Genomic DNA, 12,148 nt, shown 5'->3' with positions numbered 1-12,148 from the left:
AAAATATGTTAAACATTGAATAAACGACATGCAAAACATAACATAACATAGGACTCAGTCTGTTACGATCTGAAAAATATCAAAAAAGATTATTGAAAACATTAAATAGTATTTAAAATATCTTACCAACCAAAAATGAGAGTCGAAGCAAATTACGTTGCCAATTTTAAGTTTGCAAATGCTTCCAGGTAGCCATAAGTAGCATAAAAACATGTTCCGTCCTTTTATTTAAGTAGTGTTTTATTTTCTTATATTCAAGCACAGTGTCACTGTTCAAACTGTGTGTGATGTTACAGTGGTGAAAAAATATTAAAATATACCCTATTTTCCGGACTACAAGGCGTACTTAAAATCCTTTTTTCCCCCTCAAAACTCGACAGTGCGTCTTTTCACCCGGTGCGCCTAATGTACGGAATAATTCTGGTTTTGCTTCCTAACCTCGAAGCAATTTTATTTGGTACATGGTGTAATGATAAGTATGACCAGTAGATGGCAGTCAATCATAAGAGATACGTGTAGACTGCACTATGCTGGCAATATGACTCAAGTAAAGAACACCAACATTTTATATGTTCCATTAAAAATATAGAACATTACACACGGCGCTCAAAAATCTATCAACATGCTTTAGTACGACTTTGGTAAGCTATGAAGCCGCACATCAATGTGCTTCAACATAGTATTATTATGGTGTGTGTATAAGGTAAGACATATTATCTGGCGTTTTGTTTCGCAATATTATTTAAAAGCAACTTTTTCTCCCCTGTGGTAACTCCTGATCTGTATCTGGGAGCTGCATAAATCCTCAAAAATTGTGTACGTCCGCCTTTGTAGTCAGTGACGAAGCCCTAGTCGATAAGCTTCTTCTTGTTATGTGACATTTATTCTCCACTTTTGCCATTTCTAATATAAAGTGGTGTAAAGTACTTAATTATATCTGTCAGTAAACTTGCCATGAAATTGATTAATTGATTGATTGATTCTTTTATTAGTAGATTGCACAGTACAGTACATATTCTGTACAATTGCCCACTATGTTTGTTTAAGTCGGGGTCCACGTTAATCGATTCATGATAGAACATACTGGTGTAGTGAGTTTACATTATTCACCCAAGGAATTTTAGTTATTAGAGAGTTCCGGTCTGACGGTTTTTCACGGGACATTCTTCAGGCGGATGAGGAAATGCTGCTTCGTTGTTAATTTAGGCAATGTCTGAATGTCATTAAAACAGTGAGCTCCATCTTTCGACATTTTTTCCACTCCCGTCCTTGCACGCTACACCGCTACAACAAAGACGGAAGGGAGAAGGCGCTGCGGGAGTTGAACCACGTAAATAAGTCCGCCCATAAATCGGCGCATCCATTTTATGGGCAGACTTGAAGATGATCTGTAAAACATAATCCATGCAACATTTTGACCAAAGAACCATTTAGATAAAAATACAAACATATTAATGACTCCTTTAATGCGCCCTATAATCCGGTGCGCTTTATATGTGAAAAAGAAATCGAAAATAGACAATTTATCGGCCTTGCGGCTTATAGTCCGGTGCGCCCTACGGTCTGGATAATACGGTACTTGTTAAATAAAACCTCTGCCTTGTTTTAAACGAATACTTAGGTATACTACGCCACTTTATTTTATTTTTGAATTATGGTGGTACTTGGAGAGCCAAGTGTTTTCAGAGGTGGTATTTGATGAAGAAATTTTGAGGACCACTGCATTAGAATACAACCAAAATAGAGTAAACAAACAAACAAACAAATAAACACAATTTAACATGGAGTTTAAATGTCTGACAGGGCATTGTGGGAGATCCAGGAGAGAGAGGGGCTGCTGGACAGAAGGGGAAGCCCGTATGTATACCGCCATTACAACCTGGAGTATTTGGATCCGTTTGTACATGTTTCTCTCTGTTATTGTCCGACTCAGGGTGTCACAGGACCTCAGGGTAGAAGTGGCACCATAGGACCAAAGGTGACGACACCATTACAGCCCCACTTACTGAACAATTTGTCTACTTTATAGTAATATATACCATTTCCACAGGGCATTGTTGGAGATCCTGGGATACCTGGTAGAGATGGAGACCCAGGAATAGAGGTACTTTTTTTGGTGCAATACCTGGGTCCGAGAACACATTGATCCCTTCCTTTGCAACATATGCATTGTTTAAATGTGTGTTGTCATTGCGGCCGCAGGCTTATCAAGGCCCACAAGGCAACAGTGGAAAACTGGGACTAGGTGGCACAAAGGTAACGCAGATGTTGTTGAAAATGGCATTTTGGTAGCTCCATTCGTGGCGTGCTTCTTTTCCAGGGCGAGAAAGGTACCTTCGGGACACCGGGAGAAATGGGACTTCAAGGCCGAACTGTAAGTTGGAAGAAAAGACTCCACTTTCAATGGAATTGATTACTGTAAGTAAGAAGTCCTTTACAGTGGGTGGTTATTAACAAATGTTTGACTCTCGAGGGCCCAAGAGGTTACAAAGGCTCTGCGGGGAAACCAGGCAGACCCGGATTCATTGGACCACCGGGACCTAATGTGAGTCTTTAAGTTTAAAACTGGACCGTCAGAATGAAACTCAATCAAATGGTGTCATTTTGTTTCTGCAGGGACATGTGGGAGTGGCTGGAAAACAAGGGAGCAAGGTACTGTCACACACCTGAAGTGAATACTTTTAAATAGAGCTTTTTTATTTTAATGTTTCATTCAAGACAGTGCATGTTAATAAGCAATTTGTTGTATGGATTGAAAACGAGCCAGATTATGAATACATTTCCATCCGTAGTCCGCCATACCATTACGGGTAGCACTGGGAGCTGTGCAGGTAAAATGTTTCGCCCACGGAGACGACATTGCCCACAATGGTGGAAATTTCCAACAACTTCTAGATTACATTTGTGCTTTTGCTCTTATTTAGCCTTGTTGTAAGGCAAAGCAATCTACACAACCAGTGCAGTATGGATGGTATTAAATCTAATCAGATTCACACAAAAATTATTAGAATTGATTGTAATGACATTGCTAGGGAGTCTAATTTGCAATTCTTATTTATTACAATTCTTAATTGGTTCATAATTTTAGAAAATTGATTAAAGAAAAAATATAAATATATAATTATTTTATATCAAAATCAATGTTGAAGCATTTTTTTTATTTTTACTCACCACACCTGTATGTACACCTTGCAAGCAGCCAAGATGAACTTACTATCTTAACCTTTAACCTGTTTTGAAGGTGTTTTATTATAGTTTGTATTACAAATAGAATATTGCAAGAATTGATTTGAATTGAGAATTGCATTGAATCGAAAACTGATTCTGAATCAAATCATCAACCTGCGAATCGTAATCGAATCACGAGTTGTTGTAAGATTCCTAAACCTAGAAATTACCATTTTTTTCTAGTAGTTTATGACTTGATTTTAATAAAACAAAATTGAATGCATTTTTCTTTTAATAGTACATTTTTATTGTGGTAATTTTTCACGTTTACCCCCCCCCCCCTCGGAAAATGACGACTATATATTTGTAAAATCACGACTTCCTAATAATATCCATGGGTGTGTCACAAGATCTCGGGAGATAAACACATGAAACACCGTTGTCATAGTAGTTTTCTTGAAAGCAGGGGTGCCGTCAGGAGTGTTCGTGTACAAATTGATTTTTTTTGTCAAAATACTGAAACTTTTTCATATTTCACTTTTATTGTCGTTAAACTACAGTGCTTTCCCTGGAAATGTAAGGCTCAAGTCCTGTAAAAATATAGTAACGTTTAAGTTTATCCAATATTTTTTGTAACTTTCATATTTTCTTTTTTATATTTACCTATGGTAAACTAATGATAAACAACATTGCACATTAGAGATAAACAGAACGTGTCTAAAGTCTACAGTACTGTTACATTTGCGTGATCTTTCCTCCTGCTAAGTATCGATAAAAACTGCCATAATGTATGACAATTCTCTCTCAGGGCAACACAGAGACGCTAATGCAGGATTTTATTATAAATCGTATGGATTAGATATATATCCGATAATATCGGAGTGCCGATATTATCGGCCGATAAATGCTTTAAAATGTAATATCGGAAATTATCGGTATTGGTTTCAAAAAGTAAAATTTATGACTTTTTAAAACCCCACTGTACAGAGTGGTACATTTACGCAGGGAGAAGTACAGAGAAGTTGCATCTCCCAGTCATTCTTTCCAACTCTCCCGATTTTCCCGGGAGACTCCCAAATTTCAGTGCCTCTCCCGGTGCAACTATTCTCCCGATTTCCAACCAGACAAAAACATTTGGGGCGTGCCTTAAAGACACTGGCTTTGCGTGCCGGCTAAGTCACATAATATATAAATAAATAAATGGGTTGTACTTGTATAGCGCTTTTCTACCTTCAAGGTACTCAAAGCGCTTTGACACTACTTCCACATTTACCCATTCACACACACATTCACACATTGATGGAGGGAGCTGCCATGCAAGGCGCCAACCAGCACCCATCAGGAGCAAGGGTGAAGTGTCTTGCTCAAGACACAACGGACGTGACAAAGTTGGTACTAGGTGGGATTTGAACCAGGGACCCTCGGGTTGCGCACGGCCACTCTGCCACTGCTCCACGCCGTCAATAATGGTATTATTTTACCAATAATAATTTTTTTCATGAATATTGCTGATACAACTTGTTAGTCTTGTTCTATTTGACGTTCACTTGCTAAAAATGTGGCCAGGGTATAAATCATTTGGAACTGTACAATACCTTTTAGGCATGAAAAAACACCTTTGAGGAAAAAAAAAAAGGGGGGAAAACTGACGAAAAAAAGAGGAACATTTTTATCGGCACCACTTGGTCAACAGCCTTATAAACAACTTTAACACTGTTACAAATATGCTGTGAACCCACACCAAACAAGAATGACAAACACATTTCGGAAGAACATCCGCACCGTAACACAACATAAACACAACAAAACAAATACCCACTACCCTTTGCAGCACTAACATTTCCGGGGCTCTACAATACACCCCCCTTCCCGCTACCCGCCTACCCCGCCCACCTCAACCTACTCATGCTCTCTCAGGGAAAGCATGTCTTAAATTACAAGCCGCTGTTTTGAAGCATGTTAAAAAAATAATGCACTTTGTTACCTCAATAGTAAATATGGCAGTGCCATGTTGGCATTTTTTTCCATAACTTGAGTTGATTTAGTTTGGAAAACCTTGTTACATTGTTTAATGCATCCAGCGGGGCATCACAACAAAGTTAGGCATAATAATGTGTTAATTCCACGACTGTATATATCGGTATCGGTTGATATCGGAATCGGTAATTAAGCGTTGGACATTATCGGATATCGGCAAAAAAGCCATTATCGGACATCTCTAGCTCTTACTATTTTACATGTTTTATTACTTTTACTTTCCAACGTTCCTCAGAGCGAGCCATCTGCATCAGGGGTTATCAGCCGTGCTGTGGGAACGCTTTGTGTCAGCGTCCTGGTGGCTGTGGTCTGAGGACCTCCTGGTGAAGTTGGCTCTTGTGATAGTATTTAATCACCTAGCTCCTCTGTACTCACCCATGCATTCATTTGTTCATATAGGGTATTGTCTTTAAAGGCCTACTGAAACCCACTACTACCGATAGTTTATATATCAACGATGAAATATCAACATTGCAACACATGCCAATACGGCCGGTTTAGTTTACTAAATTACAATTTTAAATTACCCGCGGAGTTTCTTGTTGAAAACGTCGCTGAATGATGACGCGTGCGCGTGACGTCACGGACTGTAGAGGACATATCAGCGCAGCACCATTTGCGGCTAAAAGTCGTCTCTTTTCATCGCGCAATTAAACAGTATTGTGGACATCTGTGTTGCTGAATATTTTGCAATTTGTTCAATTAATAATGGAGAAGTCAAAGTAGAAAGATGGAGGTGGGAAGCTTTAGCCTTTAGACACACAAACACAGTGTTTCCTTGTTTAAAATTCCCGGAGGTGAAACTTTACTATGGATCAGAGCGGTCAGACGAACATGGTTCCCGACCACTTGTCAACCGGCAGATTTCGGTGAGAAAATTGTGGTAAAAAGTCGCCTCTTACCGGAGATCAGCTGAGCTTGCGCCGTCCATGCAGCTGCCGTCGACTTCCCTCAGAGACTGGCGTCAAGTCACCCGTGGACACACCCCTCTGACTATCAGGTACTATTTAATCTCACTAAAACACTAGCAACACAATAGAAAGATAAGGAATTACCCAGAATTATCCTAGTAAATGTGTCTAAAAACATCTGAATCCGTACCAATGCAATTTATTTTTTATTTTATTTTATTTTTCTAGTCCTTTGCTATCAATATAATCATCCACAAATCTTTCATGCTCACTCAAATTAATGGGGAAATTGTCGCTTTCTCGGTCCGAATAGCTCTCTTGCTGCTATATAAACATTATAAACAATGTGAGGATGTGAGGAGCCCTCACCCTTGTGACGTCATCGTCTGCTACTTCCGGTAAAGGCAAGGCTTTTTTATTAGCGACCAAAAGTTGCGAATTTTATCGTCGATTTTCTCTACTAAATCCTTTCAGCAAAAATATGGCAATATCGCGAAATGATCACATAGAATGGACCTACTATCCCCGTTTGAATAAGAAAATCTCATTTCAGTAGGCCTTTAAGTCTGTAAAGCACTTTGCGTTGCATTTCTTTTATGTGTGAAAAGCGCTTTGGAAATAGTTTGATTTGATTTGATGATACAATTGAACATTACTCGGAAGAGGACTCAGACCCAAGACCAATTTATTTCTGTACAATTAAACCATTTCTGGTGCATTTTTGAACAGGGCGATACAGGAATCCCCGGAATTCAAGGAGTCAAAGGTGCACTGGTAAATATCCCATCCTGTTTTTGTTCCATCATAATTCCCTTGTCAATATTTGTGTTTCATCAATCACAACCTTTCTTAAAGGGAGAAAAAGGTGTGAAAGGCCCCAAAGGAAGGGTAAGTTCCACTGTGTCGTTAGCCGAGCGTCACTGGAGCGTAGCTTTACTTAGTTGGCCGTCACTCGCACCGACGCTGATGGGGTCAACCTGCTGTGTAGGTTGGAGACAGAGGGGAGCCGGGTCCTCAGGGAGGACGGGGAAAGCGCGGCCCAGCTGGCCCAGACGGACGCTCGGGTCCCGTGGGAGTCAAAGGAGTGCGAGGTGAAGGAGGACCAGATGGATTTCAGGGCCCACCAGGACCACCGGTATGTGAAATATCAACGTTCAATCTTCAACTCTTAACATGAAGGTGCTACTGTAATACACTGGATCTTGTTCACTATGGCTTCATCGCGTCTACAACTGTTGCTGTCAAGAACAATTTGTAAAAAGATTCTCATTAGTCAAGACTTTCAGCCAAGCCATCCGTCAGCGTGCTTAAAAATCCATAATGAGTCCCGGGAAGTATAATTGGCCCCGTTTGTTTGGGGTTCCGCTGAAAAGCTGCCATGGCTCTCAGCTGGAATATTCATCGCCCCTGTTCCAGAGTGACGGATGTGCTAATGATTCGTTACACAGGGTCCAACACTGCCGGCTCAACACGTGATCGAGGTTTGCAAGAAAGTGGTCCTGGAGCAGATGTCCACCTTCGCCAACTCCATCAAGAGGACGTGCGCCGCGGTGTGTCCTCTCTATGGAGATGTTCCCATGGGAGCTCCCGGTCCGCCCGGACAGAAAGGCCCACCCGGACCTCCTGTGAGTTTCGACAGTTTACGCATCTTCAGCCTAAACACACCACGGGAGTTCATTCCCCATACATCGTTCGGTTCTGTCCGACACGTTGCGCATGTCTGGACTAAGTCAGCTGCAGTATTTGGCAGAAAAACGAGCAATGAAAACATGCTGAGTTTCCACGTGGCCACGAGGACAAACATGGAGTCGCATTGTAGACGCCCGGTATGCGTTGAATGTTTTTTGGAGAGTTTCAGTAGCCGTCAAATCCTTTCCATATCGTTATGCTGCACAGTCGCAGCCCGCGTGCGACAATATCACCATCATGCTCAATACCAGCGATACGTCTAAGGCCACAATGATAAGAAAACATGGAAAATGACCAAAATAATTTACCAGTAATTATGAATTTAAACTACTGTAATTATGGAAATAATACAATTGATAACATTTGCATTATTTCTGTAAAAAAAAAATATATTCTAGTATTGTTACAACTTTAAGGAAAAACATGGAAAACGACCAACACATATATAATTAGTTATGAGAAAAAAAAAATTCAAATAATGATTAATGCACTTTTTATTTACTCTATTTTTGTTCTAGTATTATTATAACTTTAACATTCATGCTAATACATGTTTTGTCCCCAAATGTTATGACTTTTTTCCTAAAATAAAATCTCAAAGTATTCATTAGGATTTTTTTTCTTTTAGTAGTATTACAGACTTTAATACGTGTCAAAGTTAAGCTTTTTAAAAATATTATAAATATATATTGTCTTTAAACAGTTTTACTTCATTCATCAATTATTACAATGTCATTCGGGTAAAATAAAATAAAAACATTTTTGTCTTTATTTTAATAATTTTACGTCCTTTCGAAAATATATGACTTTAGTTTTGTAGAAATGAAGATGTTTTTTTGTCATGATATTATGAATGAATTTTTTGTACTATAAAAACTTTTTTTTTTTTTTTTTTTTTTTTTTTACTTTTCCTGAAGGAACTCTTCATAAGGAATCAATAAAGTACTATCTATCTTTTTTTTTTGATTGAAATATTCCACAAATTTTTCTTGTAAAATATATTCAGTTTCCTGTTAAATTTAAGGGTTTCTAATAATTGTTGAATTTATTATTCTTTATTGCGATATACAACTTTTTTTTTTTTTAAACACAATTTTTGTAATCTAACAGCTTTTATTAATTAAAATACCAAACTTTTTTCTTATAAAATGTATGATGTTTCCTGCAAAATTCAAAACATTTCTAATAATATTAGAATTTATTACACTTTATTTTTGTATTATTACAACTTTATTTTTTGAAGATTAATTTTTTTTCTTTGTTTAATTTCAAATTAAATATTTTGTTTACTTTTAAATTCCTAAATACAAAAATACGTTTTGCAAACCTAATAGTGTTGCGTCAAAAAAAGATCATATTTTGATCATGCAAAAAGTGTAGATTTATCTTAGCAGCACAGAATCATTCAGGGCAACAAAAAAAAGATTTACACAGAACATATAAAATATACATAAAAGCGGAATGTGGTATATTTCATTTTTATGATGTTGTCAGGGTGACACTGGGAGAAACGGCGAAACTGGAGAAGTCGGCCGGCCAGGATTTTATGGTGAAGCTGGAGATCCGGGCCAGCTCGGAGCGCCAGGTGAGAATTATTAGGTAACAAAACTGTCTGTTGGCGTTCTAAGAAGTATGTGTGTGTGTGTGTGTGTGTGCACAGGTGACAGAGGAGAGCAAGGTGATAAAGGAGCCAAGGGTCACGGCCTACCTGGCTACACCGGGGAGCAGGGAAAAATGGGTGAAATGATATCACAATTTTTAAAAAAAATATTGTTTTCACTCTTTTAAAATGGGCCACAGGCCAATTTACATCATGACATGCCAATCACAGGTCAGCGTGGACGTCTTGGCCGGGTGTTTAATGGCCAACCAGGGAAGCCTGGTGAACGAGGACACGCGGGCCTGGCTGGAATCAGGGGCCACCCGGGTCTCCGAGGGCCCCCCGGTACGTGCCTCACCACTGGGTGCGCGCTGCTCACCGCTACGACTCCAGCACCCCGGCCAGCACCTCAGGCTGCACCTCCTCGAAGGTTGAGGAACCGCCAGTAGTGGGGAAAAAGTGGACAGAGTGATTATTGAAAGGACCAAAAGGTGTTGGATTCGAACTTGTGTTAATATGGTTTCAGTCATATAAATGCCATTTTTAAACATGTAAATATTCCTGCTAACTGAAGCTCAGATGCTGGACAAATGAACAGATTCCCACCCAAGTAACAAAAATATGTAGCGGCAATCTATGTATAAAAATGCAATCTTTTCTTATTTAAATGATTTCACAATCAACGTTTTCTTGAAACATCTGTTCTTTATAATAAAAATCAAAAAAATTGGATTGGCTTTTGTGATCAGACTGACATTTATTTATAATCCGGTCCAGATCTAGAATCAGTGCATCATTTTAGCACATTCATACTGACAAATATATTTATGGAAGAAAACATATTTTTTTCAATTATGAATTATCGAAGTGAATTACTTGCATAATTTAAAATAACTTAAAAAAAACAACAACAATATTTTGACCCAAAGCAATTTTATGTCAGAATGCCATAAAAGAACATGGTTTAGTTGAATGCACGTAGTTTATTTGCTAAAAACTTGCACCCCCCCACAACCCCGAAAGGGACAAGCGGTAGAAAAATGGATGATGGATGGATGGTTACAACAACAACAAACACCAGGTAACAATCCGAGGTTAAGGTGAAGTGAAGTGAAGTGAATTATATTTATATAGCGCTTTTCTCAAGTGACTCAAAGCGCTTTACATAGTGAGACCCAATATCTAAGTTACATTTAAAGCAGTGTGGGTGGCACTGGGAGCAGGTGGGTAAAGTGTCCTGCCCAAGGACACAACGGCAATAACTAGGATGGAACAAGCGGGAATCGAACCTGCAACCCTCAAGTTGCTGACATGGCCACTCTACCAAGTTATTTTTTTTAAAAATAACTTTTAAAAAACAACAACATTTTGACACAAAGCAATTTTATGTCAGAATGCCATAAAGGAACATGGTTTAGTTGAATGCACGTAGTTTATTTGCTAAAAACTTGCACCCCCCCACAACCCCGAAAGGGACAAGCGGTAGAAAAATGGATGATGGATGGATGGTTACAACAACAACAAACACCAGGGAACAATCCGAGGTTAAGGTAAAGGAGCGCGTGCCGACAAAATACCTTTTGGGATTCTTCTGTCGTTTAAACGGCCCCACAATTTGCGGTTTACCTGACACATGAAACGTGACAAATTGGGAGGTGCGCTATCCACTTTAGCCGCCAGATAGCAATAGAGTGTTGAAAATGATTTAACAATAACACAATGCCGCTTCACGGTGGCAGAGGGGTTAGTGCATCTGCCTCACTATACGAAGATCCTGCAGTCTAGGGTTCAATCCCAGGCTCGGGATCTTTCTGTGTGGAGTTTGCATGTTCTCCCCGTGAATGCGTGGGTTCCCTCCGGGTACTCCGGCTTCCTCTCACTTCCAAAGACATGCACCTGGGGATAGGTTGATTGGCAACACTAAATTGGCCCTAGTGTGTGAATGTGAGTGTGAATGTTGTCTGTCTATCTGTGTTGGCCCTGCGATGAGGTGGCGACTTGTCCAGGGTGTACCCCGCCTTCCGCCCGATTGTAGCTGAGATAGGCGCCAGCGCCCTCCGTGACCCCAAAAGGGAATAAGCGGTAGAAAATGGATGGAATAACACAATGCTACAGTAGGTTAGTCTATTAAATCCTATTTTAAGATGTGTAGCAAAGCCTGCCTTTTGGTTGTCTTACATGAAGAGATGGGCGTAAATATATGGCTGGGCTCATGTCATAGGCAGCATCGGCTTTTTTGGGGGGGTGGTGGTATAGTTCGGTTGGTAGAGTGGCCGTGCCAGCAAATTCAGGGTCCCAGGTTCGATCCCCGCTTCCGCCATCCTAGTCCCTGCCGTTGTGTCCTTGGGCAAGACACTTTACCCACCTGCTCCCAGTGCCAACCCACACTGGTTTAAATGTAACTTAGATATTGGGTATCACTATGCGATGAGGTGGCGACTTGTCCAGGGTGTACCCTGCCTTCCGCCCGATTGTAGCTGAGATAGGCACCAGCGCCCCCCGCGACCCCAAAGGGAATAAGCGGTAGAAAATGGATGGGTGGACTATGTAAAGCGCTTTGAGTCACTAGAGAAAAGCGCTATATAAATATAATTTCCTTCACTTCATTTCACACTTTTTATAACATCAGTAAAACACAGAACTTCAGTGGCCTAGTGGTTAGAGCAGGGGTAGGGAACCTATGGCTCTAGAGCCAGATGTGGCTCTTTTGATGACTGCATCTGGCTCTCAGATAAATCTTAGC

General features: G+C 39.9%; 1 protein-coding gene across 1 annotated transcript in view; it reads left to right on the top strand.

Annotated features, from left to right (window-relative positions):
• zmp:0000000760 (collagen alpha-1(IX) chain) overlaps positions 1–10,137 on the top strand; it is a 44,484-nt gene extending 34,347 nt beyond the window's left edge. The window contains 14 exon segments of the mRNA XM_061909925.1: positions 1,804–1,857; positions 1,934–1,978; positions 2,051–2,104; positions 2,203–2,256; positions 2,321–2,374; positions 2,474–2,545; positions 2,617–2,652; positions 6,846–6,890; positions 6,972–7,004; positions 7,105–7,251; positions 7,565–7,741; positions 9,300–9,390; positions 9,466–9,543; positions 9,637–10,137. Of these exon segments, the coding sequence (XP_061765909.1) occupies positions 1,804–1,857; positions 1,934–1,978; positions 2,051–2,104; positions 2,203–2,256; positions 2,321–2,374; positions 2,474–2,545; positions 2,617–2,652; positions 6,846–6,890; positions 6,972–7,004; positions 7,105–7,251; positions 7,565–7,741; positions 9,300–9,390; positions 9,466–9,543; positions 9,637–9,854 (1,158 nt within the window). The 3' untranslated portion in view covers positions 9,855–10,137.
• Positions 10,138–12,148: the final 2,011 nt, after the last annotated feature.

The sequence above is a fragment of the Nerophis ophidion genome, linkage group LG09 (assembly GCF_033978795.1).
Source record: "Nerophis ophidion isolate RoL-2023_Sa linkage group LG09, RoL_Noph_v1.0, whole genome shotgun sequence".
Lineage (NCBI taxonomy): Eukaryota > Metazoa > Chordata > Actinopteri > Syngnathiformes > Syngnathidae > Nerophis > Nerophis ophidion.
The sequence above is the reverse complement of the archived record's forward strand: the minus strand, read 5'-3'. Positions and strand labels throughout refer to the sequence as shown.